Source organism: Pleurodeles waltl, chromosome 12, assembly GCF_031143425.1.
Source record: "Pleurodeles waltl isolate 20211129_DDA chromosome 12, aPleWal1.hap1.20221129, whole genome shotgun sequence".
Taxonomy (NCBI): Eukaryota; Metazoa; Chordata; class Amphibia; order Caudata; family Salamandridae; genus Pleurodeles; species Pleurodeles waltl.
This window is the reverse complement of record NC_090451.1, coordinates 592,137,701-592,162,449: the sequence shown is the minus strand read 5'-3', so window position 1 is coordinate 592,162,449 and position 24,749 is coordinate 592,137,701. Positions and strand designations below refer to the sequence as shown.

The 24,749-nt window shown below is 45.5% G+C and overlaps 1 protein-coding gene across 2 annotated transcripts in view; it reads right to left on the bottom strand.

Moving 5' to 3' along the window:
* Positions 1-24,749, bottom strand: part of CFAP45 (cilia and flagella associated protein 45) — a 213,033-nt gene that overhangs the window by 47,538 nt on the left and 140,746 nt on the right. For both annotated transcript variants that reach the window (XM_069217772.1, XM_069217771.1), the window contains exon 10: positions 7,944-8,137. In XM_069217772.1, the coding sequence (XP_069073873.1) occupies positions 7,944-8,137 (194 nt within the window). The remainder of the gene's footprint in view (positions 1-7,943; positions 8,138-24,749) is intronic.

Below are 24,749 nucleotides of genomic sequence, written 5' to 3'. Positions count from 1 at the left end.
GAACAGGGCCTGCTATCAGTCATATCTCGTGGCTTGCGGGAAATCTAAGTGAATGCTTCCACCTGATATAACAGTGCAGGTATGAATTTTCCGCAGTGTCTCAACATAACTGTATTTTGTTTTAAGAGGCTGTTTTCTCTTGAATTAATGGAGTCGCTCTGGGAGAGGTAGAGGTGGGCGAACCAACCAATAAACAAGGAGAGCCCAGTCAGAGCCGAACCAGGAGTCTGGCTTGGCCTTAGAATCCCGTGCATAAGTGGAGCCTTGAAAACAATAACAAGGAAATAAAAGTGTATTCTTTAACATGTGGAAGCATTTCACCTTGGTACATAAGCCTATATCACAGCATCGAGAGGCGCGAGTAGGGACAGTATAGTGTATTAAACCTAACGCAAGATGTGATTGTACAGCACACATCCTGAACTCGCGAATTTCAATATACTATCATATGTGATAATGAAGAAAAGGAGGCTTAGTGAAATCACAGGCATGTTTATTTTTCAATCTTTGATCTGTTTATTAGGAGTTTTCATCAGGCGTCCTCTTAAAAATGTCAATTTTTTTATTTAACGTCCCTTAGAAGGTCGACTAACATCAGAGTCTGTTTAATGGAATCTACAATTTATATAAAATAACATCTATTGCCATACTGTTTTAAGAGTGTGATGCCGGTGGTTTTGAAATAATTTATTTACGTTTCATCCTAATGCCAAAAGAGGGACAAGGACACTGGCTAATCGTAAGGCTTTGGGGTGGAGTAAACTGTATGATGTGGTTGATGTAGGGTGGTTTGAAGTTTTCGGATCTGGGTACAATAGATTTGTTATAATATTGTTAAACAGATAAGGCTGTTTTTAAATAGAACAAGATCATGGAGTTTAATTGTCAAGGTTTCTTTCTTAAGGTGACCACACTATCCATTACGTGCATAATGTAAAAAAATAAAATGTCTTTTGTGTGCCTTGCACAGAGGCAACCAGTACACGTGTAAAATTTGAAAGATAATATTACCCTTTTGTACGTATAAGGACGAGGGGAATACTCGGAAGATACCAGAAATGCCTTTGTATCGTTATGCACATCTGTACATCAAGAAAATCTCAATCAAGTTAAATGTTTGCCCCTTGCTGTGTCCCTTAGCACCACCGGTAGCCCTGCGCCCAAAACATACCCTTAGTCCAGGACTCAATTTGGTGCGACCCTGCACTTATTATTTCTATTTCAAGCACTGCCACAAGTGCTAGAAATGTTCTCTTCACAGGGTTTTCTGCCTAGGACTCACCAAACCAATCACAAGCTAATGTGGAATATGGTTACTTCCAGCTAGTTATCACACATACACCTCTTTAACACTGTTATTATATTGGAACATGCTAAGTTACGTCTGATACTGAAAATATGTGGCTCAAATGACCAAACAATCTTAAATTCCTGACATTCTTTATTTGATTCCAGTGAAAATACTAGACTAGCTAGTTCTTGGAATGGAAGAGTGAGCAAACCTTTGTTGCCAGCCTTAGTATCTCAGGATGTGGTCCATGCAAGCACAACCAGTTAATTCCCCAAGGTTGGAATGATCTGTTAAGCTTTTCCATAAAGGGTTCTCTTGCATAAAGCAGAGGTGCCAGCAATGTTTTTATGTAGTCGGGGGGGGGGGGGGGGGGGGCGGGGAGTCAAGGAGGGATTAGGGGTCCTTCACTTTCCTGGGAACACTGTCTCCAGCGAACATGTGAAATAACGAAGCTACTAGGAGAACAATATCTAGCATATATAGAACTGACTCCGTCTTGGTAGATATACCAGCCGAAAATAGACAAATTGCTTGCTTGATATGGTACATCCCTCTGTAAAATACAGTTGTGAAGAAAAGAGCAGAGAAAGCCTTGCACTCTCTGTTGTCACTGAGTAAAGCATCATACAGAGAAAGATGCACTTGACCCTCTGCTCTTTAAGGTGAACTGACCAACACAGTCGCATCCTCATGAAGATTTGGAATAATAAAGTAAAATCCAACAAAATAATTTATACTGATAGTATTCGCATCCACAACAAATGCAATGTTTTAGTGGCCAAACGGGCGCAGTACAATTTGGCGAAAGGCATTTTGAAGATTAACAGAAAAAGCCATTGTCTGCCTTGAATCGCTTCTAAGATCTGAGCTATTGTCGATAATTTGAATTGCTAGAGTTTTAGGAACTTGTTTATCAAGGGTAGGATCCCTCTTTTGTCATTTTTCGAACAAAAGAAAAAATGAGTATAGAGCCCAATATATTGGTCCTTCCAGAAGTAATAATTTAACTGCTAATTTGGCTAAGGGCCTGATTTAGATATCAGCGGAGGGAATACTCTGTCCGCCGTATTGCGATCCCCATAGGATATAATGGGATCGTAATACTGCAGATGGGATATCCGTCACAAGTATTACCGTCCGCCAAGATCTATATCAGGCCTTAAGTGCTAATGAACCTTAACCTCCAGGACCTTTATATGGGACCACTGGCAGAGAGAAGAATAATGAAAGAAGCTGGGTAGATTTTGTTTGAGAAGTAAACAGAGTATTATTTGAACTGACTGGATGACCCACTGGTCTGAGGGAAGCTGTTCCATGCTTCAAGAAAGAAATTAAATTGCCCATAAAAAGTGGTCTAAGGGGTGGGGGAGCTAGAGCACTTCAGCCAAAATGACTGTACTGTGGGTCACTTCCCGTTCCCCTGCCTCAAATCGGTCAAAATTATCTTTTTTGTAGGCCCATCTCTCTTCAGAATATACTTTCCCTAACTCCTGCTATTGACTGGCATGCTGGAGATATTTGAACAGGTAAAATGTCTCCTGTAGCGGTGCACACTAGTCTGAGGCATATCACATTTCTTTTGGGCATTCCCAATAGTCTGCAGGGGCCTTCGCCAATGCCTTGCCACAGACAAGCCATTCTGCTGCGTCAGTAGCTGCAGAGCAATGAGAAAAATTAGAAAATATAGTGCCAAATATTCTTTCCCAGAATGTAGTCATCGAGGGCATGACCACACCAAGTGAAAATAGTCTGCTGTGATGGCTGACAAACTCCAGAAAGCAGTGAGCCAGTCCACTGAGAAAGAAAGCAGATGCCAGGATAGGCATGTGTGGGGGCAGGGCTGAGGCACCGCTGCCTGTGTACTTGGGTACTGCTCACCAACATTGTCAGCATGGGCACTGGTCAGGAGCCACTTTTGAGGAGAAGGAGAGTGGCCTTTAGGTACAGTGGCTGGCAGTCTGTAATCCTCGTATTTTGCTTCTGGAGTATCAACCTAACCTTGGATGACCTTCACCACAAAAACATATTCAACTGTCAGAAAAAAGCTCAACATCTAATTAGAAAAAAACAATTAGGAATATCAGAACACCTTGATCATTCAAATGCCCAAGACTGATGACGTTAGAATTAAGTAATCCGGGGGTGTGGCCTGGACAAGAACCCAAAATGGCGTGCTTCGCCTGAGCTCCCCATCTGCCCACACCCTCTTCGCATGCTCCAAAACTGCTCCCTGTTTGATCTTGTTGGGCAAACTATTTACATTCCACGACACTACATGAAGCTGGTACCTGGAGTCATCTATCTTAGAGCCACTCATGATGTGCTAGGTTGGAAATTTCAGCAGGTAGGGTTGGCAAAGGGAGAGACACATAGCAAGTTTGAAAAACAATAACAATAATAGTAATGTAAACAAATTCCGAACTCCCTCCCACCCCCATACTCGAGAACAGGAAGTATCTGTCGCAGGGTATACCACAGCAAGGCCCCAACAGGGGACCGTGCCAGGCCCGCCCCAATGGATCCCCAGGCATAACAAGGTCAATCAACTGGGGAAGCTAATATCCCACCCCAATAGTTTTGTGGTTGCTAATATTCTGAGCCACATAGAGGGCCACCGCAGACACCGCAAGGATCAACTTCCTTCACCGGTGTCATGTAGGAGGCGATGAGGCTGACAGAGTCCTAGGGGGTACCCCATCCTCAGCCGAGACCCCTCCATCCTTCCCTCCATGAGGAGCAAGATCTGTTGCGCTTCTTTGTCAGGGTTTTGGCAGGCCAGTTTTGTCTGTCTGCTTGGGGCGAGTCAGAATCCATGCGCGGGGAGTGTGTGGTTTCAAACGAATTCTCTGATCGGTCCATTGAAAGACCTCCCTAGGTGTCTCAAAGCAGAGTGTCTGCAAACAGTAAATGACATTCAATTTAGCTGATATAATAATGTACTGAATATTGAGGTCACAAAGACGTTGTTTAGCGGCTAAGAAGGATTGTTGTTATTGCTGCACCGTCCTGGTATGATTCAGGAAGATCGTGATGGTTTGAGACTGGTATGTGATCTTGTCCTGAAGCCGGGCATGTTTGAGGATGGAGTCCCTGTCCATATAGTTTAGGATCTTTGAGACAACAAGACTGGGCCCAGCCGCGGGCAAAGGACATCACACTAAAGCCCTGTGGGCCTGCTCAATGACGAAGCAGGAGGACAGGGTATCAGAGAACGGAGCCACTGATCCAGGAACCGTTCCATCGAAGGACTCTCACATCCCTCAGGGAAGCACACAAACTGCAAGGTATTTCAGAGAGCACTGCCCTCAGCATCCTCCACTGTCGCCTCCAGCTCCTTGGTCACAGAAGTAAGTTTAGTCACTGTTTGTTATAAGGTGCTAACTGAGTCTTCCACCCCAGCACCCTAGTTTCTGCCTCTGTAATCTGCTCAACAGCTTTCCAGAAGTCCTCACAGAGTAGAGTAACATCAGTGCCCACTGGTCTTATGTTAGCATCTAGCATGTCTCACCACTGTATGACAGCTGCCAGGAGTGCATCATTGTCTGGAGCTGGACCATCCTGTACACATGCCACAGCAAGAGAAGATGAGCCCCTGGGCTGGATATATTTGTCCAAAGTACTCCATTTGGCACCAGGAGGAACCTTATCCTTGGTCATGATGGCAAATATGGGAGGGTACAGAATAGTATATTCTCTGAAGTTCGTAGAATTACTACTGACCCGCCTAATGTCAACCATGGCCTAGGGTGTGAGGCAGCACAAGCAGTCAGATATCAGAGCCCTCCTTGACTGTGGAAAGTTGGAGTCCTCCATGAAGGCCCAAGGGAGGGGGCCAAAGAGCCCAGGAGCAGAGCAGGGGAGGGCCCACTGCCGCAGACCGCACTTAGTCCAAGCCTGGCCGCCTCAGCAATGGGTATGCCCTCCCCAGTGGTCACCCACCAAAACAATATAGTGGCTATAGAGGAAAATGAAAGAAGGAGCAAATGTCTTAGCACCAGTGGCCAACAGCATAGGCCCCCTAGGCACTCCATAGGAATCGACTGTGCCACAATTCACCACAGTTCCCACTACCTCTCTATCACCATGTGCCGTCTGGCTCTCGTGAATGGCATCAAGGCAAGCGCAAGGGCTGAATCGCGCCTCCCTCGGCGAGTAGATGCAGGCCTTGGGGCTTCATCTGGCCCCTGGATCTGTCACGGGCCCATAACAAGCATCTGCCCCCAGTGGAGAAGTCCAAGCCACCCCCCCCCCATGACCAGGGGAGAGCAGGAGAACAAGAGGGGGGCCCTGGCAGTGCTCCCTGCAATCGTGTCCCCAACACCCGGAAGCGAGGCCCTTGTCGCAGCAGACGAACAGCGTAGGAGTCGACTGTGCCCAATTCACTTCAGGGCTCTCTGCCTCCTTACCACCATGCGCCGTCCGGCTCTCATGAATGGCCTTAAGGGCGGCACAGGGTCCAAATCTCTTCTCCCTCAGCAAATAGATCCATGCTGCGGGGAGTCATCAAACCCCCAGCTGTTTTGCAGGCTCAGAAGATGCACACACCCTTACCCGAAAAGTCTAAGGTACCTGCCATGACCAGGGTGGGGGACGGAGAACAAAAGGGCGGCTCACCAGCATTTCCTGTGATCGCACACTCAATCCCCGGAAACGAGGTCCTCATCACATCAGGTTGTAGCGTCCACTTCAGCCAGTATCATACGGCTGTATCTTTCAGCTTCAGCATGGCCCGCTTGCCTTGAACAAGTAGCCATGGTGCCGCCAATACTGCCAAAGCTCGCCCCTACTGCCTCAGCAGCCCGGCGGGGCCCTCATGAGCCAAGTTTGCAGTGTCCCTGCCTCGATGCAACCTAGGATTTAGTCTGATCAAAAGACAACTGCACAGAGCAGTATTAAAGTGCGCCAGACTATGTTCGCTATCAAAGCCACACCAATAATGCCCCTTCTCGGTTAGATGGCACAACCCCTTATTACAGTTTTACTGGACGTTCATGGTTTCAGTTTGCGGATGCAATGACAGAACTCTTGAAGTGGCTTCACACCAAAGAGGTGGACACAGTTATGTTGCAGGACAATAACTTCATGGAGACTCCACTTCTGCTGGTACCCCCATCAGTTCCACACACCTGGCCCCACTTATACCAAGAGGGTTGCCATCCTAACTAGGCAGGGCTTGCTCTTAACCATAGACGTATCACATATGGACAGGGGTGGCAGGGTGGTGGGCTTGAGAGTTAGATTGGGTTACCAAACGTCTCTCCAGTTACGGCTAAAATGACAATAAAGAAGAGTTTTAAGGCTCCCTGCTCCCATTTGTTGTGAACTTCACTGGAACACACCTAATCATTGGTGGGGATTTTAACACAGTACTAGACAATACTCTGGACCGCTTTGTGGCCTACTACAACTCCTGCCAGATCCCACCAGCCCTGATTCAGGCCACGCAGAACCTACATTTGCTAGATATTTAGAAAGTGACTCATGCTCTGGAAAGGGATTCAACCCACCGCTGCAATGTCCACCAAACCCAACAAGGATTGATTATTTTCTGGTGCCCTCCCGCTCTAACCTTGCATTTTATCAGCCTCCAAAGGCACCCAAACCTTGTCAGACCACGCTCCGGTGTTTTTACTGTTAGATGCAGGAGATTGTCTCCAGAGTACGACTCTGACGTGGTATATGACAATATCGAACAGCTTTACCTGACCGACATCACGCAGAAACTGTTAGCCCTAAACCAGAAATATTATGAAAAAAAGGATTAAGCCCATAGGGTATTGACATACAAACTGCAACTGAAGCAGACTACAAATCATATCTCCTCCATCCGGGATAAAGAGGGGCTGCCGTACACCAACACGCCATGCATTCTCCACCTCTTTAAGATTTATTGCACAGCATACCAGGCCCACCCTCTGCCGTTGTCTATTTGGGAATGATATCTTCAAGACTCTGCCGTCCCCCATGTAAACCCCACCATAATTCAGTAATTAAGAAACCTGTCAGCCTTGATGCAGCCATCCATCAACAGAAAGTCAACAAGGACCCCAGGCCTGACGAGGTCTCAGCCTCATTTTATACGGCTAAGGTTTTTAATTTTTCTACATTAAAACAGTTAAGTCAACTATTCCCTTCTTCAAAATCTTCAATAAAGATATGTTTCAAAATAAAAAATTAAGTCGTCCACAGAGAGTATTTGAACATAACTCAGAGGTGCAATTTAGCATCCTAAAGATGTTTGATATCAGCACACTCTTAAAGCAATACACCTGAAGAGTGTACAATGAGAATGAAATTGGGTTCCAATCTCCTCTCTGGCAGCAGGGACTGATTGTAGCTTTAGTTTCACCCCATTTTGTAGAGTCGTTAGACAGTACCTTGCCTGAACCTTTTTCACTTTGAAACTTAAATAGGTAGCACTGTCCTCAACCTGCCATTAAAGGCTCATGCCTTCCACGTCAAACTGATGAATTTAATGTAATTGTTTAATACTGTTGAGACATAGAGATATGATTTAGCTTAGTCCAACCTGAAGTAAGTAAGGTAAGCAAGGTAGCACTCACACATATTAAAAACATAACATAGTTCCTTGCATTAAACAGTTAACAGTGCCACAGGATTGAAAACCAAGTACACATGATTACTTTGTTACCTCAGAACCCTCTCAAATTCTTGTCGGTCTCGATGAGCCTGCATGGCTGCATAGTGCTCTCTCTGTGCCACCTGCTCCTGTCGGGTGAGCTTCATCATAGATTCATTTTGAGCCTTCTTGAGGGCCTCCTCTTTTTCTTTCTGTCTCCAGGCCCTCTCCGCTGCTTCCTGGTTCCGTTTAGCTCTCAAGGCGTCCTAGGAAGAAGAAGCAGGCTTATCAGTCTGATCAAAAAGGCTTAAATTGAATCTGTTCAAACCCCTTATATATAGATGAGAAGCTTGGACAATAATGGTAACATTGCCAATAATTTGAATGACCCGCCTCTCCGATTATAACCCAAAGTACATACATGACATCCATCCCTGGGCACTGTGGAATTTCCATTTAATGTAGAAGAAATTAAAGTTAATTTATCCATTTGATATTTGGTTTCCCACCTGCAGCTTTGCAGGGGTAGTGTTTAACAGCTGGTGGTTTGGCTAGTCTGACAATTCATGCCCACAAGCGGCTTTTGAAAGACCGGACAATGCTATTGCCGCACAACGTTTTCCTTGCCTCTATCAACAATTGGCTGTAGTAGCCCTACGGGCCCAATATTCATTACATTTCTCAATAAATATAATTTAACCACTTACATCTCGCAAAGTGGGGACCATCTTCCAGCTACCTTATATTTTAATACTTGTGGAAAGGAACAAGTATTCCAAACATCAAGCCTTTTTGCCATTTTATCAAATGCACCACCACTCAAAGAGGTGGCAGTAGATCGATGAGGGCCAAAATTATCTGTCCTGATTTCCTTGTTATCTGACCTAAAGCATCTGGCTAAGTGTGGTGGTGGTAGTGGAAGTGGTGGTATCATCCAACTTTATTGGCCAATACCATTTGACAAAATATTGCTCCACTTCTTTTAAATTAGCAACTGCCCAAGTCAGGTACAGATGATAAAGCCCCATTTTAACTGATAAGCAATGTGCCTATTCTTCACTGTCTCATGAGAGGCCTTCATCCAGTGGCATTAATGGAGGGGTCACAATAGAAAATCTGGTTCAGTTATTTTTGATTTTTTGTTTCATGTACATGGTGGAGACACACCATTTATTTTAGATGACTGGTATTTCCCCGATTTCTGTGTCTACGTAGTGTTTAATTGACTACTGAAGCTATGCACAATGCACCTCTCAAAATGGTCACTAAATGGTCAAGCAGAACCAATTTCCCACCAACCTTAACCTTGTAACACATTGCTTTGTTAGATAGAATGTGCTTTAATTTTGTTTTTTAATTAACTAATTGAAAAGCTAATCTCATAACCGTGCCTCCTTTTGAATTACATCAATAAAATGTATCTAAAATAATGCTCCCATAGCAGTAATCTGTTTTAATATGTACTTTTATTCACATTAACTTACCTTATACACGTCTAATTATTACATATCAATTATTACTCTTAATTTCATAAACGATTAAATATTTAAATAGTGTTTTCCTGCAAACTATAAATGCAGTCTAAATATAAATCAGATAAGTATTAAAACAAAAACAAAAAGTTGTAAGTTATTTTGGCTCTCCCCATTTAGATGAATTACACTTTAGGAGAAGAAAGGGTTTTTTAACTTCTTGCAATCATACACACTGGGCAATAGATTTTGCTGCCCCGTCATTATCACCTGCTCGCACACTTTGACCTTACCATTTGGCTGACCTTCTAGTAAGCGTGGACCAATCAGAACTAGAATTAGCTGCTTAGAATCAATATGAATACAACCAACACGCTACAGAAACATCTTAATGGACATAGGACAAATTTAGTTCACGGTGATTCTGGTACTCTTAAATCTTGATCTTCTTCCTTTGGTTTCTTCACAATTAGTTGCAAAGCCTGCACCACATTTGGATAGCAAACACATTCTGCAAAAGTTCTTTCACTTTTGATAAAAATAATGTGAAGAGACTAAAGCACATTTTGTGTAGGCCCCCACCCCTGTTCATGCATCACCTTCCCAATTCAGTTCCCACATGTTGTTTCTGTTAGTCATGGTTAAATCATAGCATATGCTTAACAAGGGGGTGGTTGGATGGTTATCTTGATGGAGAGAGAGCAAAAATGACGTGTTTCAAGACATCTAATTCTTGCTCATCCTCTTTCCCAAATTGTTGGGACCACCAAACATAGAAAGTTGTGGAGAAGTGTGGCTCAATGGTTAGAGCGGCAGACCCTGAAGCAGAGATCTGGCTCAAGACCAGGGTTCAAGTCCCGCTTCGGCAGGTCTTGGGCTCAATTCCCCTTGACCAGATAATTCTCGCCTCGGTGCCTAATCTAATTCATGGGTCCCACTCTGCAACTCTGGGCAATAGCTTGCTTAATCTCCACAACGGCCCCAACAGCGCTTGGATGCCTGGCTTCACCCTGGGGGTGCTCAGGAGTGGGCGCCTCACAGGGAAAAGCCAGGAGGGGTTCCATAGCGGTATGAGTACAGCGCCTTGAGACCCTAACGGGTGAGTAGTGCGCTATACAAGTGCTAATTTTTACAAAGTTGAGACACCACATATCTGCCAAGTTAAAGCAAATAATTTGCAACAAAAAAAACAGTATCTTGGCAGCACAAACTCTTTAGAAAGTAATGATTATAAAAGGCATCTGGGATGGCTGAAAAGACTGCCGTACAAAGAAAGCCACTGTTGCTTCATGAAAGAGCATGAACTATTGGGGAGGATTCATCCATCTCATTCAAAAGACTTTCAATATGATGAAGATGTCCTCCCTAGGAACAGCATCCTTAGCAGCTCTATTGACACAGTTCAGTAGATGATAAGATGTTCACAATGACACAAGGTGTCACCTTCCAAATCTGCAGTCGATAAAGCATCAGGGCATGGTTTGTAAAACTGGAAGGATAATTTCCTGGTTTAACTTAAATTCTTCAGACAGGCCTATCTTTGAACCACTTTGGTCATGATGGAAAACTAAGTATGGATCTCTTGAAAAGAAAGCTTGAAGCTTACTGTTCCTTCTCATTGAGGTGACAGTGACTAGGAAGAATGTTTTCAAGACCAATATAGCAGCATAGTATAGCATTACCAGCTACTTGTCTGTATAACATTATGAGGTCATGCTAGGTAGGTCACTAATTGCACTAGTTTCAATTACAGGAACGGTCCTTTGGTATCCCTAGTGTCTGATAACACGCTTGGCAGAAATTGGAATCAGAGGCTTAGCCTTAAACTTGTTCAGATTCTTCCTTTCTCAGAGAGAACATACAGGGACCCTGGGTGACCTGGTCTCTAAGTCCTTTAGGTTGCCATGTGGAGTCCCTCAGGGCTCATCATTGAGCCCCACTCTTTTTAATATATGTGCCTCACTGACAAAATTAATTTGATCCTTCAGCTTTGCTCCCATTCATATGCAGATGACACACAGCTTTTTGTGTCCGTTTCAAACAATACTGAAGAGACAGCCCATTGTTTTATAGATGTCTGGGGAATATTGATCAATGGTTTAATGTAAACAGTCTTATGCTCAATTCAGCAAAAACTGAGGCACTCTTTTTTTTAGAAGAACTCCCCATCTTGGAACCAGTTTTCGTGGCCACAAACGCTAGGTTCCCTCCCCACACCAGAATCCACTTTTAAGAACTTTGGGATAATCTTCAATGCCAGTCTGTATTTCAAAGCACATATAAGTAAACTTACCTCCTCCTGCTTCTTTTTACTGTGCAAAATCAAGAAGATTCTTGTGTATATACCTTTTGAGTTGCAAAAAGCAGTAGTTACAGCACTGGTGTTGTCAAGTCTAGACTATTGTAATGCTCTATATATAAGGGTCGACCAGCATTCCTTGAAAAAAAATCAGTGCCTCCAGAATGCAGCAGCAAGGCTTTTAAAGTAAATTCCTAAATATCAGTAAGAGTCAGGGACACTTAAAGAGCTTCATTGGTTGCCGTTGAGGAAGAGGGTCAGATTCAATGCTCTCTGTATGAGAAACTTTCTTGGTACAACCCCAGCAGGTTACTACGATCGGCCAATTCTAGAACAATGTTCATAAAATCAGGAGATCTAACTGGGGGTGTCAGGAGTTTCACCCACTGGAGACATGAAAAACAAGTAAACAGAGTAAAGAGAAGAGCATCTTATGTGATATCCGGAGGAGTAAAAAGAGGACCTACAAACAATCTCAGGGCAGACCCACATGAAGGAGAGAAGGAAGATGACCTACCCCAGATGGTCACTAAGTTCATCAATCAATTAATAGACTTACATTCGGCTGTAATAAAAAAGCCATAAAAGCACAATCCAAATGTTAAAAAAACACTGTAAAAGACAGTTCCAAGTCTCAAACAATTAGCAAATGAATAAATGCATGATATAACAATCCAGATAAAACAATGAGGGAAGTATCAGCAGCACACAGCTTTAGGCTATTAAAATGCCATTGATTTTCTCTTGGTTAGTGCACACTTTAGAAATGGGGAAATGCTATAACAGATTGTTGGGGGAGAGGGGGGGTTCATTGATTGCAAATACACCAGAGCCTCAGCACCTCTTTTAATCCCACAAGATCTGATTAGTGTGACTAGAAACCTTTTGGAGTGGGCCCTATAATACATACAAAAGAAAGTAAAATGGAGCAGACTCTGGGTTGAGGACTTGTCACAGGGGCAGATTAACACACTCATAGGTTCATACTGACCCAATGGAACTCTTAAATGCCACTTCACGATAACAAACCTAAATCTAGTTAACAGGACTCTGTCCTAGGTAGTATCCGTCCAAGACAGGTACAATTCTATGATGAGGGTGGTTTGCAGGTTATCATACTCCCTAACATAAACTTTAGATGATTCACATTCCTCTCTAAACAGTCTATTCCTATTTAGAAATGCTCTCCTGACCCAAGTTAGGTCAACCTTAGATATGCTACAGCAGGAAGAAAAGAATTCAGGTCTCCCCAACTCAGACATTTCCTAGTTATTATACAACAACCTGGGAATGCCTAGACCTCTATTACAAGCAAGGCAATCCAAGATCACCTTCCTGTTTAAGCCTGCTTTAGGGTTCGCCAAACAGCACACCAAAGCTCCAACAGTGCCAATTTGATGACATCGTCAACAAACCCAATATCAAACTCCTAGTGGACAATGTAAGTGCCACAGGCTGGAGGAACACCCACAAGAGTTACCAGTCCTATAAGTAAGAATGGGGAGCCATTTACTCCTAAATAGCTCCAGCAAGTGGGCCATAGGTTTTCTGACAATGAGAGATGCTAGGCTATAAATATAGGCGACAGCACTGACAAACTCTGGGTGGCTTTATACTCACATGATCCCCAGTTACCCTTGCATCCAGGACCAACCCCATGTAGGAAAAATCCTGGGTAGAGGCAACCAGATGGTATGAAGATATACACTTTTTTGCTTCAAAGATTTACGCTCACAGAGCATGATGTAGGCTTTCTACCGGTTTGTAGTTAGATCCAGAAAACCTAAGACAGACAAATTTCTGAAAAGAATGTTTAGGTTCTTGTGTGTTCTCTCCATTAGGACAGTGTCCCCTGCATAAAGTAACACAGGGGCGTTTTTCCTGCCCCCCATCAGAACATCTGCAGCACAGGGGTACAAAGCTGCCTCAAGACTGTTGACACACAACAAAAGGAGGATTAGGTCCAACACACACCCGTGAATACCAATGTCCTTAACCACCCTCCAGAAAGTTGTGGAGTCCTGCTGTCTGCAAGGCTGGACCAGCCTCCCCAATGCTCTATTTCAACCTCCATACGCCTACTGCACAAGGCCCCTTTGTACGCAGCTGTATACACCTTGATGTTCTGGCTGTCTCTGCGATTCTCCTTTAGGGCCCTTTGCAAATTTGCGGAGGCCTTTCTACAGGAGGTTCCAAACCACTTTGCCCCCATCGCCACCCTAGCTGGTTCCATAAGTGTGGGAGGCCACAACAGGTAAAGGCATTACAGCAATTGCAGAGTAATAGAGCCCACAGATCTGGAGCTAATTTATTTAAGTCCATAGGGATCCCATCATGTCCAGGAGCCTTACTTGAAGGGAACTTAATCATGACTGCCCGAACCTCTTCTACGGTGAATTTCATTGCAATTGGGTAAACCAGGTTAGGCACTGGAATGTACCATAGCTTATCAGAGCAGTAAAATGCACTGAAGTGACTCACCCTGCCTCTGGATTAGAGATGGTGATAACTGAAATGTTGCTAGACCCCAGAACAACAATGTCCTTAACCACCCTCCAGAAAGTTGTGGAGTCCCACTGTCTGCAAGACTGGACCAGCCTCCCCCAATGCTCCATTTCAACCTCCATACGCGTATGGCACAAGGCCCCTTTGTACGCAGCTGTATACACTTTGATGTTCCTGCTGTCTCTGCGATTCTCCTTTAGGGCCCTTTGCAAATTTGCGGAGGCCTTCCCACAGGAGGTTCCAATCCACTTTGCCCCCATCGCCGCCCTAGCTGGTTTCATAAAAAAGGTACCAACGAACAAGTTACTCACCTTCGGTAACCCATTATCTAGTAGAGACCATATCTAGCTGCAGATTCCTTATTTTTGAATTTCCCTGGCATCAGACAGGATACTGAAACTTTTGCGTGAGCAGTACCCCTGCGCGCTGTCGGGTGGCTTTGCTCAGTTCTGAGAGGAATCGTCAGCATCACTGGGGCCGAAAGTGACATCCCGGTCACCTATACATGCGCCACCTGGGTGTGCAGACATCAGTTACTCTTCACAACTTTCCACGGCAAGTGCGCAGAGCCTTGAAGTGAACTGATGAGTGTGTGTCCAAACTAGGGCAATGAAAGGGGAACAAACCTAGAAATCTGTCCACAGGAGAGGCATGGGTGGGTCTGTGAGGAATCTGCTACTATATATTGTCTCTACCAAATAATGCATTACTAAAGATAAGTAACTTGTTCATCTGATAGTGACTCATAGATGCTGATTCGTACCCTTCAATTGATACTCAAGCCATACTATCCTGGCGGTGGGCTGTGGACAAACTTAACTAGACTAAAAAGTCCAGGAGGGCTGAACAAGCGAAATGCCCGTCTCTGCAGACCTGACTGTCCAGGCAGTAGTGTTTGGCAAACATATGTAGGGACACCCACGTTGCTGCCTGGGAGATGTCCAGGACTGGAACTCCGTGATCTAACGTCAGGGTCCCAGCTTTTCCCCTGGTGGAATGGGCCCTTAAGCCCTTAGGCGGAAGCTTTTTAGCCAGGGTGCAGCAGATCTTGACACAGAGAACAATCCAGCGTGAAATGGTTTGTTTCTGTACTGCCTGACCTTTTTTAACTCCTATATAGACCACGACGAGCTGGTCGTCCACCTGGAACGGTCACAGTGGAACAACAGCGCTCATTTTTGGGTCCAGTTGGTGGAGTAACTCCTCTCCTTTAGAGGGATGTGGAGGAGCATAAAGGGTGGGCAAGGTGACAGATTGACCCAATTGGAAGGGGGTCACCACTTTCGGGAGGAAAGAGGCCTTGGTGTGAAGCACCACCTTGTCCAGGAACACAGTAAGGTAAGGAGGCTTGAATGATAATGCCTGGAGCTCACTCATCCTCCAGACATACGTTATCGCCACTAAGAGGGCTGTCTTGATGGTAAGCAGCCAGAGGAGACAATTGTGTAGTGGCTGAAAGGGAACACACATGACGTATGTGAGGACAAGGTTCAGGTCCCACTGAGGCATGATGAAGGGTGAAGGGGGACTCTCTGTGCCCAGTCTGGAGCCACAAGGATAACTTGGGCCCAGTCGTTCCTGATCTTCTTGAGAACTCTGGGCAGACATTGTATGTAGGCTTACAGGAGGCCGGAACTCCACTCAAGACAAAAAGGCCTCCGAGCGATAGCCCTCTTGGAGACTCCATCATGCAAAACTACTGACATTGCACGTTCTCTTCTAAAGTGAACACATCTAACCAAGGCTTTCCCCACTGCTGAAAGAGTCCTTGTGCCACCTGCAAATGCAGATGCCATTTGTGATCCACTGGGCATTAACGGCTGAGTTTGTCTGCCATGGTGTTCAGAGAACCTGCCAAGTGCTGAACCACCAGGGTTCTTCCCTGCTGTTGCAGCCAAGTCCAGAGACTCAGGGCCTCTTGACAAAGTGTCCATGACCCCACCCTGATCTCCTTGCTGCAGTACCACATGGTGGTGGTGTTCTCCGTGAACACCTGCATTAACTTCTACTTGCCAGAGGGAACAAATGCATTCAATGCTAGCTGGATCACATGGAGCTCCAACAAGTTAATGTGGAATCTGGATTCTGCCAGAGACCAGAGTCCTCTGATCTTCACCTCTCCCAGATGGCCACCCCACCCCAGGAGTGATGCATCTGTCATTACTGTCATATCCGGTTGGGGAAGCAAGATGAGTCTGCCTTTGACCCAATTGCGATTCATAAGCCACCTCTGCAGGTCCAGTTCCCTCCGAGATATGAACCATGTCAGAGAGATTCCCATGAAGCTACGCCCCCCTGGAATTGCAGGTCCCACTGCAGAGACCGCACATGACATCTGGCATGATTCACCAGCAGGATGCAAAAGGCAGTGAGGCCCAGAAGCCTCAGAGTCATTCTCACCGAAATCCAGGATACAGGCTGAAACATCTGTATCATAACCTGAACATCCTGGACTCGCTGCTCAGAAGGATAAGGTGAAACTGCACTGTGTCCAGAACAGTTCCAATGAAAGCGAGCGTCTGAGAAGGAGTCAGGTGTGACTTCGGCACATTTATAGTGAACCCCAGCAAATGCAGGAGGACAGCTGTAGTCTGGAGGTGGGAGATGGGAGATGACAGTCTGGGGCAAATCCGCCTGTAACATCCAGCCCTCAAGGTAGCGGAAGACCGAAACCCCTAACCTGCGCACCAACGCCGTCACCTTGGCGAACACCTGAAGGGCGCTGGTAAGTCCAAAGGGTAGTACAGTGAACTAAAAGTGCTTGTGGCCTACCTTGAACCACAGCTAATGCCTGTGGGCAGGAAAGAAGAGGATGTGAAAATATGCATCCTGCAAGTCCAACACTACCAGCTAGTCTCCTTGGTCTAGGGCTGACAAGACCTGAGCCAAAGTGAGCATCTTGAATTTCTCCTTTTTGAGAAAGAGATTGACGGTTTGTAGGTCTATAATAGGGCAGAGACCCTTGTCTTTTTGGGTATCAGAAACAGGAATAACAACCACTGCCTACTTCTCATATTGGAACCCTTTCTTTAGACCTCTTGGACAGGAGAGCTGTAACTTTCTCCAGGTGATACTCTGTCAGCTGTTCTTGAGATGGCGGTATAGGGGAGGGAAGATTGGAAATGGAGGGAAGATTGGAAATGGAGGGAGTAGCCCCTTCGAATGATCTGCAAGACTCATTTGCCCTATGTAATGGGCTGCCAGGGGAAATGTTGGATTCTCCCTCCAACTGGGCACCTGTTGTCTTACAGAACCAGACTAAGAAGGCTTAAAGGATACAGCTGCCAGGGGGATGGTGGTGGAAGACTTCTGGCTTCCAGACCCACTGGTCTGAATATACCGCACCCACATCCTTGCACAGCTTGGGGAGCTTGCGCAGAAAGGTGGCATAGTGATGGCATGGTGGCATGCCCATAGCCGCGAAAGGCAGACTTGGGGCAGGGTGTCACTGAGAGGCCCAAGAACGTGACCGTTGCCCGCGAGTCCTTGAAACGCTCTAGCACTGAGTCTGCCTTTTCTCCGAAGAGACGAGTTCCATCGAAGGGCATGTCCATGAGGTTGGCCTTGACATCACCCGAAAAGCTAGATGTTCTCAGCCAGGCCTCAAGGCCACTGTCAAGGAAACTGCTTTGCCTAGCGAATCAATCGTATCCAAACCACACCTAAAGGTGAACTTCGCTACATCTCCCTAATCTTTTACTTCCACAGGGTATGGAATAGCGGCTCAAAAGGCATGCAGTGTTCACCGACCGCAATGCTAGTTTGGTGGTTGAAAACATTTCTTGCCTAAGCTATCCAGCCTCTTGGATTCACTGTCTGGGGAAGTGGCAGGGAATATGCCATGGGAAGTCGAGGCTTGGTATGCTCTCAGGGGTAGGGTGCTGGGTGAGGAAAAAGGGATCATCCGGGGCAGAGAGATGGCAGCGGCCCTCTTCACCACCATTGCATAAAATGCTCCCTCCTCCATAGTCACAGTAGGTGGAGAGAACATGCCAGTATCTGGGGAGGTGTCCAGTCCACTGGCATCTCCTAGTTCCTCATACCAGTCCAATGAAGTTGGGGTCTCTAACTGGTATACTAAAGGACCCAGTGACCCCTCCTACTCTGCCCCCATGCCTGGCTGCTCCAGAAAACTCTCAGGAAACGAGCTAGGACCACTGGGCCCTGCTGGTCCCGGAATCTGCGCAGATCGGCGGCGTTCCAGTTGTCAGAGATGACAACGGGACTGAAGGCGCAGAGAAGGTTGCGGTGGCACGACCGGTGCTGATACGGATCTGAGATAGGATCTATGAGACCCTATCAGGGCCAAGGTCAGAGCTGTCGGCGCTGAACCTTATGGGGCCTTCTCTGACCCTGCAGATCTCAAAGGCGCTTGGGAGGGGTCGGCACACTTGAGTATGAGGCGCATGGCCTCGTAAAAGTCTTATAACTGAGCGGGGTGGCTCTACCTCCCGGAAACGGCGGGAGGCTCGAAGTCAGACCTGACAGCAGCTCTGCAGAACCATGTTGAAATGTTGATGTTCCTCACTTGTCGCATCAGCCGACGAACGAGGCAAAGTCAAAGTCCGTTTAGATTTCTTCTTCTCCTTGTGCCTCTTCCCAGAGTGTCCCGAGGACCTCGAGTGAAATGAAGAGGTCTTGGGGCTCCTGGAGCAGTCTCATGACCTTCTTCTCGAAACAGGGCCTAGACCTCCTAGGAGTTTTGCTGTCTGGAGTCGACCGCCAGGCGCTTTTGGCACCATGGCCCAGCATTCCAGGCATGACTTTGAATTGTGGTTGTGCTTGCGGCACGACAAACCCACCAAGTGTGGGTCTGTTACCGACATGGCACGATGACAGGCGTCCCACGGTTCGGAACCTGCTTTCCTGGAGTACATCCTTGACACACAATCACAAATAGTCGACAAAAAAAAAAAAAAGCTGTGAAAAAGAGACAGAGGGGTAGCTCTTCTACAGGTCAATATTAACTGGTGCTGAAAGGAAAGAACTGACGTCCACGCACCTGGGTGGCACCTATATAGGTGACAGCTATGTCACTTCCGGCGCCAACGATGCCGCATGGAACCGAACAAAGCCACCTGACAGCGCGCAGAAGTACTGCTCATGCAAAAGTTTCCAGATCCAGTCTGGCGTCTGGGAAATTCAAAGGTAAGGAATCTGCCGCTAGAAGTCTCTATCAGATGGCCGACCCCTATTGGACAAAGCTGTTTGCAACGGATAATGCGTCAACCAGATAGGTTAGGCAGATAAACAGTGTGCCAAGATGGTTAGTGCAGAAAATCTTGAGCGCAGGTTAGCATTCCTCAATGCTAGGTGAAGCCCCAGAGACTTAACATTTATGGATGAAGAGGGGATGCTGAGGCCCAGCCTTAGGGAGTTGTGGTTGCTCTAAGCTTTAACAATAGTACCCCCACTTGTGACCTATCTCATGAGAAACCTGGATACAAAGATGTAATCGATGATTGACCCATATTCCCCCCTATCATAGGTAGCATTCATATGATGGGTGGGTCAATAGCATCACGAGCATTAATTAGATCAAACATGTTAACAACATTCAAAAGAGTCCTGGCTGTCAGATCCCGCTTGCTGGGAAAAAACCCTTGCACACAGGGGATGGATGATTCATTAACCTGGAGATTGGGGCCATGTTTAATGTTAAAGTCAACCCGACCACAATATGAAACCCTAGTTCAAATTTTGAGTCAAGCCCTGGGATAAAGTTTGACAGGTAAAATATTAGAACATGCCGTCGCACCAAAAAGCCCATTATAAACGTATAATGACAAGGTGAGTACCATTCAGCCTGGTTAGCAAAAGTGCTTGGATAGCAGGATTTTTGCAGCGTAGCAGGCAAATTTTACATTCCAAGGTAACTAGTAAGTAAGCCATAGGTCCTCCATTGGCTTGCCCGGCAGGTGACGTGGTTGCCGGGAACATGTAGGCAGCATACCTGTCCACACTTACAAGATCTGTAATGAAAATGTCACTTACCCAGTGTACATCTGTTCGTGGCATTAGTCGCTGCAGATTCACATGTTTGGCACAGTCCGCTGCCTGGTGTTGGGCTCGGAGTATTACAAGTTGTTTTTCTTCGAAGAAGTCTTTTTGGTCACGGGACCGAAGGACTCCTCCCTCTTTGGCTCCATTGCGCATGGGCGTCGACTCCATCTTAGATTGTTTTCCCCGCAGAGGGTGAGGATGGAGTTGTTTGGTATAAATAGTGCCCATGCAATGGAGTGAATATGTATGTATGATAAGAGTTTCTAATAATTATTTACAAATGTTCAGATGTTTAAGGTTTATGATCTACTTCTAAACGGCTACAGGCTTCCCGGGGAGGTGGGAGGGTACATGTGAATCTGCAGCGACTAATGCCACGAACAGATGTACACTGGGTAAGTGACATTTTCAGTTCGATGGCATATGTTGCTGCAGATACACATGTTTGGCATAGACTATAAAGCAGTTACCTCCCCTAAAAGCGGTGGTTTAGCCTGTAGGAGTTGAAGTAGTTTGGAATAATGTTCTTAGTACAGCTTGGCCCACTGTAGCTTGTTGTGCATTTAGTACGTCTACACAGTAGTGTTTAGTAAACGTATGAGGCGTAGACCAGGTTGCAGCCTTACATATTTCGCTCATAGGAATGTTTCCTAGAAAGGCCATTGTAGCACCTTTCTTTCTGGTTGAGTGTGCCTTTGGTGTAATAGGCAATTCTCTTTTGGCTTTAAGATAGCATGTTTGAATGCATCTGACTATCCATCTAGCAATGCCTTGTTTAGAGATTGGATTTCCTATGTGTGGTTTTTGAAAAGCTATGAACAGTTGTTTTGTTTTCCTGATTAGCTTTGTTCTGTCAATGTAATACATTAGTGCTCTTTTGATGTCTAATGTATGTAGTGCCCTTTCAGCCACAGAATTTGGTTGTGGGAAGAACACTGGCAATTCTACCGTTTGATTTAAATGGAATGGTGAGATTACTTTTGGCAGAAATTTTGGATTTGTTCTTAGAACTATTTTATTGTTGTGTATTTGAATAAATGGTTCTTGTATGGTAAATGCCTGTATTTCACTTACTCTTCTGAGGGATGTGATTGCAATGAGAAATGCGACCTTCCAGGTTAGATATTGCATTTCACAGGAATGCATGGGTTCGAAAGGGGGACCCATGAGTCTTGTTAAGACGATGTTAAGGTTCCATGAAGGAACTGGTGGTGTTCTTGGTGGTATAATTCTTTTTAGCCCTTCCATGAATGCTTTAATAACTGGTATTCTAAATAGAGACGATGAATGAGTAGTTTGTAGGTAAGCAGATATAGCTGCGAGGTGTATTTTTATAGATGAAAAAGCGAGATTTGCTTTTTGCAAATGTAGTAAGTATCCTACTATGTCTTTAGTAGAGGCATGTACTGGTTGTATTTGATTGGCATGGCAGTAGTAAACAAATCTTTTCCACTTAGATGCATAGCAGTGTCTAGTGGAAGGTTTTCAAGCTTGTTTTATGACCTCCATGCATTCTTGTGTGAGGTCCAAGTGTCCGAATTCTAGGATTTCAGGAGCCAAATTGCCAGATTCAATGATGCTGGGTTTGGATGTCTGATCTGTTGTTTGTGTTGTGTTAACAGATCTGGCCTGTTGGGTAGTTTGACATGCGGTACTAGTGAAAGGTCTAGTAGAGTTGTATACCAAGGTTGTCTTGCCCATGTGGGTGCTATCAGTATGAGTTTGAGTTGGTTTTGACTCAACTTGTTTACTAGATATGGAAGGAGAGGGAGAGGGGGAAAAGCGTACGCAAATATCCCTGACCAATTCATCCATAGAGCATTGCCTTGTGATTCGCGGTGTGGGTACCTGGATGCGAAGTTTTGGCATTTTGAGTTTTCTCTTGTTGCGAACAAATCTATCTGGGGTGTTCCCCAAATTTGAAAGTACTTGTTCAGAACTTGGGGGTGAATTTCCCATTCGTGGACTTGTTGGTGGTCTCGCGAAAGGTTGTCTGCTAGTTGGTTTTGTATTCCTGGAATAAATTGTGCTATTAGGCGAATGTTGTTGTGAATCGCCCACTGCCAAATTTTTTGTGTTAGGAGGCACAATTGTGTTGAGTGTGTTCCTCCTTGTTTGTTTAGATAATACATTGTTGTCATGTTGTCTGTTTTGACAAGAATGTATTTGTGTGTTATTATGGGTTGGAAGGCTTTTAACGCTAGAAATACTGCCAACAGTTCTAGGTAATTGATATGAAGTTTTGTTTCGTGTATATCCCATTGTCCTTGAATGCTGTGGTGATTGAGGTGTGCTCCCCACCCTGTCATGGAAGCATCTGTTGTTATAACGTATTGAGGCACTGGGTCCTGAAATGTCCGCCCTTTGTTTAAATTTTTGCTGTTCCACCATAGAAGCGAGAGGTATGTTTGGCGGTCTACCAACACCAGATTTTGAAGTTGACCCTGTGCCTGTGACCATTGTGATGCTAGACACTGTTGTAAGGGTCGCATGTGTAGTCTTGCGTTTGGGACAATGGCTATGCATGATGACATCATGCCTAGAAGTTTTAGCGCAAATTTTGCTTGTATCTTTTGGTTTGGAAACATAGCACTTATTAGCTTGTGGAATGCCTGCACTCTTTGTGGACTTGGAGTGGCAATTCCTTTTGATGTGTTGATGGTTGCTCCTAGATATTGTTGTGTTTGACACGGTTCTAGGTGTGATTTTGTGTAGTTGATGGAAAACCCTAGTTTGTGAAGGGTTTGTATGACAAAGGTGGTGTCGTTTGCGCATTTTTTTACTGTGTTGGTTTTGATTAGCCAGTCGTCTAGGTAAGGGAACACATGTATCTGTTGTCTCCTGATGTGTGCTGCTACTACTGCTAGACATTTTGTGAACACTCTTGGTGCAGTTGTTATTCCGAATGGCAACACCTTGAATTGGTAATGTATTCCTTTGAATACGAACCGTAGGTACTTTCTGTGAGAAGGGTGTATTGGTATATGAAAGTACGCATCCTTTAGGTCTAATGTGGTCATGTAATCTTGCTGTTTGAGCAGTGGAATGATGTCTTGTAGTGTGACCATGTGAAAATGGTCCGATATGATGTAGGTATTTAGTGTCCTGAGATCTAATATTGGTCTCAATGTTTCGTCTCTTTTTGGGATTAGAAAGTACAGGGAGTAAACTCCTGTGTTTTTTTGTTGTACTGGTACTAATTCTATTGCATCCTTTTGCAGTAGTGCTTGAACTTCTAGTCCTAAAAGTTCTAAATGATGTTGTGACATTTTGCGTGTTTTGGGGGGGATGTTTGGTGGGAAGTTGTGGAATTCTATGCAATAGCCATGTTGGATTATTGCTAATACCCAATTGTCTGTTGTAATCTGTTGCCAAGATTGGTAGAATTGGCTTAGTCTTCCCCCCACTGGTGTTGAGTGAAGGGGTTGCGTGACTTGAAAGTCACTGTTTAGGTGGAGGTGTTTTTGGAGTCTGGAATCTTCCCCTACTCCTTGGGAATTGACCCCCCCGATATCCCCTGAAACCACCCCTTTGGAAGGAACCCTGATATGGTGTGGTTCTTAATTGTTGGCTGGTGGTGTCTGTGGGTTGGCCACGAAACCCCCCTCTAAATGGAGTTTTTCTGAAAGAGCCTCTGCTCTGCGGGGAGTAGAGTGCGCCCATGGCTTTGGCCGTGTCTGTGTCCTTTTTAAGTTTTTCAATGGCTGTATCCACTTCCGAGCCAAACAGTTGTTTCTCGTTGAAGGGCATATTAAGGACAGCCTGCTGGATTTCAGGTTTGAAGCCTGAAGTGCGTAGCCAAGCGTGTCTCCTTATGGTGACAGCAGTGTTGACTGTTCTTGCTGCAGTATCGGCTGCGTCTAGTGAAGAGCGGATTTGATTGTTTGAGATCGTTTGTCCCTCTTCCACTATTTGCTGCGCCCTTTTTTGGTATTCCTGGGGAAGATGGTCTACGAGAAGTTGCATCTCGTCCCAGTGTGCGCGGTCATATCTGGCCAGCAGCGCTTGTGAATTTGCGATGCGCCACTGGTTGGCTGCCTGTGACGCCACTCTTTTCCCTGCCGCGTCAAATTTTCGGCTTTCTTTGTCCGGAGGTGGGGCGTCGCCAGATGTATGTGAATTTGCTCTTTTGCGAGCTGCCCCTACTACCACAGAGTCGGGTGGTAACTGCGAAGTAATAAACACTGGGTCTGTGGGTGGTGGTTTGTATTTCTTATCCACCCTTGGGGTGATGGCTCTTGATTTTACGGGCTCCTCAAAAATTTGTTTCGCGTGCTGTAACATCCCTGGTAGCATTGGGAGACATTGATATTGGCTATGTGTAGCCGAGAGGGTGTTAAATAAGAAATCATCCTCTATAGGATCGGAATGCAGTTGGACATTGTGGAAGTCTGCAGCCCTAGCCACCAGTTGCGAGTATGAGGTACTGTCCTCTGGCGGTGACGGCTTTGTGGGGTATGACTCGGGATCATTGTCCGTCACTGGGGTGTCATACAGTTCCCAAGCGTCTTGATCCTGATCGTCATGACTTATGGTAGTTTGCGCTGGTGAGTGCATTTGTGGCGGTGTTTGTGCCGGCGATGCCTGTGGAGGAGAGGG